This window comes from Manduca sexta, unplaced genomic scaffold (genome assembly GCF_014839805.1).
Source record: "Manduca sexta isolate Smith_Timp_Sample1 unplaced genomic scaffold, JHU_Msex_v1.0 HiC_scaffold_572, whole genome shotgun sequence".
Taxonomy (NCBI): Eukaryota; Metazoa; Arthropoda; class Insecta; order Lepidoptera; family Sphingidae; genus Manduca; species Manduca sexta.
Window position 1 is genome coordinate 10,714 of NW_023595377.1, and position 3,287 is coordinate 14,000.

The 3,287-nt window shown below is 37.1% G+C and overlaps 1 protein-coding gene across 1 annotated transcript; it reads left to right on the forward strand.

Annotated features, from left to right (window-relative positions):
* Positions 1-616: 616 nt before the first annotated feature.
* Positions 617-2,970, forward strand: LOC119193484 (bumetanide-sensitive sodium-(potassium)-chloride cotransporter-like; the record flags this gene model as incomplete). Its single annotated transcript, XM_037447090.1, has 4 exons — positions 617-1,263; positions 1,736-1,967; positions 2,142-2,263; positions 2,835-2,970. Coding segments are annotated over exons 1-4 (661 nt in total), but the record flags the coding sequence as incomplete, so codon positions are not given.
* Positions 2,971-3,287: the final 317 nt, after the last annotated feature.

Below are 3,287 nucleotides of genomic sequence, written 5' to 3' on the forward strand. Positions count from 1 at the left end.
AAACGGTCAATAGATGTTACATTGCAATCGAATAATGCCAAAATTTGATTCAATGTTATAAAATTGCATTGCTGTTGAATTTTTTTCAATAGAATTGAATGATACCAGTCAAGGAGTCAAATGATTTAACCCATCAATTTTCGGTTTTTTATTCGTTCGCGTAACGGACACTCAATCGATTCATTAGAAGCAATTGAAGTCGTTCTTGGGTGTTGACTCATCGCTATTCCCAGTACTGCCGAGGAATCAACAGAAACAAAAACATTGACGTAATTCATAAGCTTCTGAAAAGGAAATTTATGACATAGTCAAATTACGTGCTTCAAATTTGTTGCTAGATCCTGTTTTGATATTTTCTAGGACAATAGTTAGGTATAGAAAGGTCGATTAGTGAATTTTGGCACAATCCTTGACCGAGTTTCCCTGTATCTAACTATATATCCCTCTAATCTACGGATTTCAATCTAAATGTTGCAGAAGTTAGAAGTTAAAACATGTTATTCGAATGCACAAGTTACTACTGCCAGTTTTGCATCAGTTTTTTGATCGTCATTTGTTGCAGGAGAGTAACTTCAGAACTGGTTTCCCTGTACAAACCAGTTTGAAACTACGTAAACCGAATATATTGTTTTTTTAAGAGGATAAAACAACGTATCTGTTTATTATGTTTCTCCATGGCACAGATATAAATTACAATCCACTTACTAAAAATGATAAACCATTCCTTGTATGTTTTAAAAATATTTTATTAGCCTATGAATGCGGTCAAGTATGAACTTTATATCTATGATTTTATTTTTCTGTTATTACCTTACTACCACGGGCAGTTACTGTAGCTAAGTTTTTATAGTATCTGGTTATATATTTATGACTACCTATTATAACCTTTTATAATATCGGTAGAATATTTTAGTCAACCGATATTATAAAACCGTTAGCGGTCGATGTTTAATATAAACAGAATCGTACCCTAGGAAATAAACATTTAAGTTTAACGTATTCTATGGGCTCGAGGTCTCAAATCTGCACTAAATCGTTCAGGACCCAGCATCAGCCATCCCTAAAGGCACGCTGCTGGCTCTCCTGATCTCGATGGTGAGTTACACCCTGATGGTGCTGTTTGCTGGTGGAGGCGCGCTGCGAGATGCTTCGGGAAACATTACCGACTTGCTGATCGTCAACGGCACAGTCACCGACTACAGCAGCGTTAGTCTTTGCGCTCTCAATAATACTTGTGAATACGGACTTCATAATAGCTATTCGGTAAGTTTTATTATGATTTTATCTAGCGTATGCAATATGTAATTCAGATAATATAAGTATGTATCTAGCCTCTTAATTCTACTGTGAATATACCACAAATACAAATCACGTACCTAATTATAATGCAATAACAAAAGCGATATCGCAAGATGAGCTCGTCATATTAATTAAAATAAGTTTAGGTTACTAGGTATCATCTAGGTAACCTAGGGTAAATTGTTAAACCTCTCTACATATTCCGATACAGGATAAAGAAGTATCTTATGTATAAAACAATGTAAACCATCTCATTCCTGTTTCTGTGATCTTTTCCGTTTGATCGTCTTCATCTCTGTAACTTTGTAGTCAGTACTTTCGTTAATTCTAATCTGTTCTATCCCTCAATGCTATAAACTTCTTTATATATCGGGTGGAGCCCTAAATAGTTTAAATACGATACCTACTTACTTGTTAATTGGTGTATTAATTGTAGGTGATGCAACTGATGTCAGCTTGGGGCCCTTTTATTTATGGCGGATGCTGGGCAGCGACTCTATCCACTGCTCTCACCAACCTGCTGTCGGTACCGCGGCTCATCCAGGCCTTGGGTGTGGACCGCATCTACCCTGGACTAATCTTCTTTTCCAAGCCTTACGGTCGCCACGGAGAGCCGTACAGAGGCTACGTGCTCACATTCTTTGTTTCGCTACTGTTTCTGCTAATCGGTATGAATTTTTATTTCTACACGATACAAAATTACTGGAGTAATTGTACGGAATTATTACATATTTAATCTATGAGTAAATGTTATTTTTGAATATCGTTATTGTCCAAAACCTATTTGAACTATTTTGCTCATATACATGATCTAATATTTTGAAAAATCTGTTTTGTTGCAGCTGATTTGAACACAATAGCGCCGTTGATCTCCAACTTTTACCTGGCGTCGTACGCGTTGATCAATTTCTGCACATTCCACGCGGCGCTCGTGCGTCCGCTCGGATGGCGCCCTACTTTCCGGGTAAGCCCCAATGCAAGGCTAAATTGAGATGTTTTATTGCTTTAAATCACGAGGAAAACGTGTGATATCTGATAGGTTTTGGTGAGACCTTGCGTCAAGGTTACCAAAAAGTTCGAGGTAAATGAGAATAGACCTAAAGATTAGAAATTAAATGTTAGATCTATTTCGAGTACTAGATTCCGGTTGGATACCTACTGTATATTTCCTACCTCAACTTTGTCTATTTCGACCACCAAATACCATGCAGCGGTCTGCAAGGTCTTTCTAAGGATATTGCAATTAATTAAAACTTAACATCAAATGCGCAAAACTTGGTAAAACGTGCCAGATGCCACACTTTTCCATTGACAGTGGTTACTGTAGCTGGAAATGTTAATACATTTAATTACTACAATTGTAGTTAACAAGGCCTACTGCTATAGTTATGTTTTAATTTTCTATCGGCCGATTTTAATAAACGATTCAAATCTTAGTCTTCGATCCGATCCTAAGAATAAATTATTGTGATTGGTTTATTTAAAAATGCGATTGTGATTGGTTGTTGTAATCCACGTTATGTGTATACCCACAGTATTACAACATGTGGCTGTCGCTGGCTGGTTTCCTGATGTGCGTGGCCATCATGTTGCTGGTCCACTGGGTCATGTCGCTCGTTACCTTCGCCATCTTCTTCACGCTGTACCTCATCGTGCACTACCGCCGTCCTGGTGAGTGTCATCAAAAAGGAGTTTTTAATAACATCATGTCTCACTGAAAGATTAAAAGAATTAAAGATGTTAATTTTATGCTAAGTAACGTTTCATTAGTTTTGATATCAGTTATCTTTATTGATGCTCATACAACTTGATTTTATAAAAGGTTTATCTTCAGGGCCGGATTAGCCCAAAGCGAATTTGGTAACTGCTTAGGGGCCCAGCATCAGTCAGGGGCCCTACGTCCCAAAAAAAATCTTTGAAATAAAATTTTACTATTTGTATTTAATAAACCCGTTAACCGATGATAATATTTTGCCTTCGTTACTTTT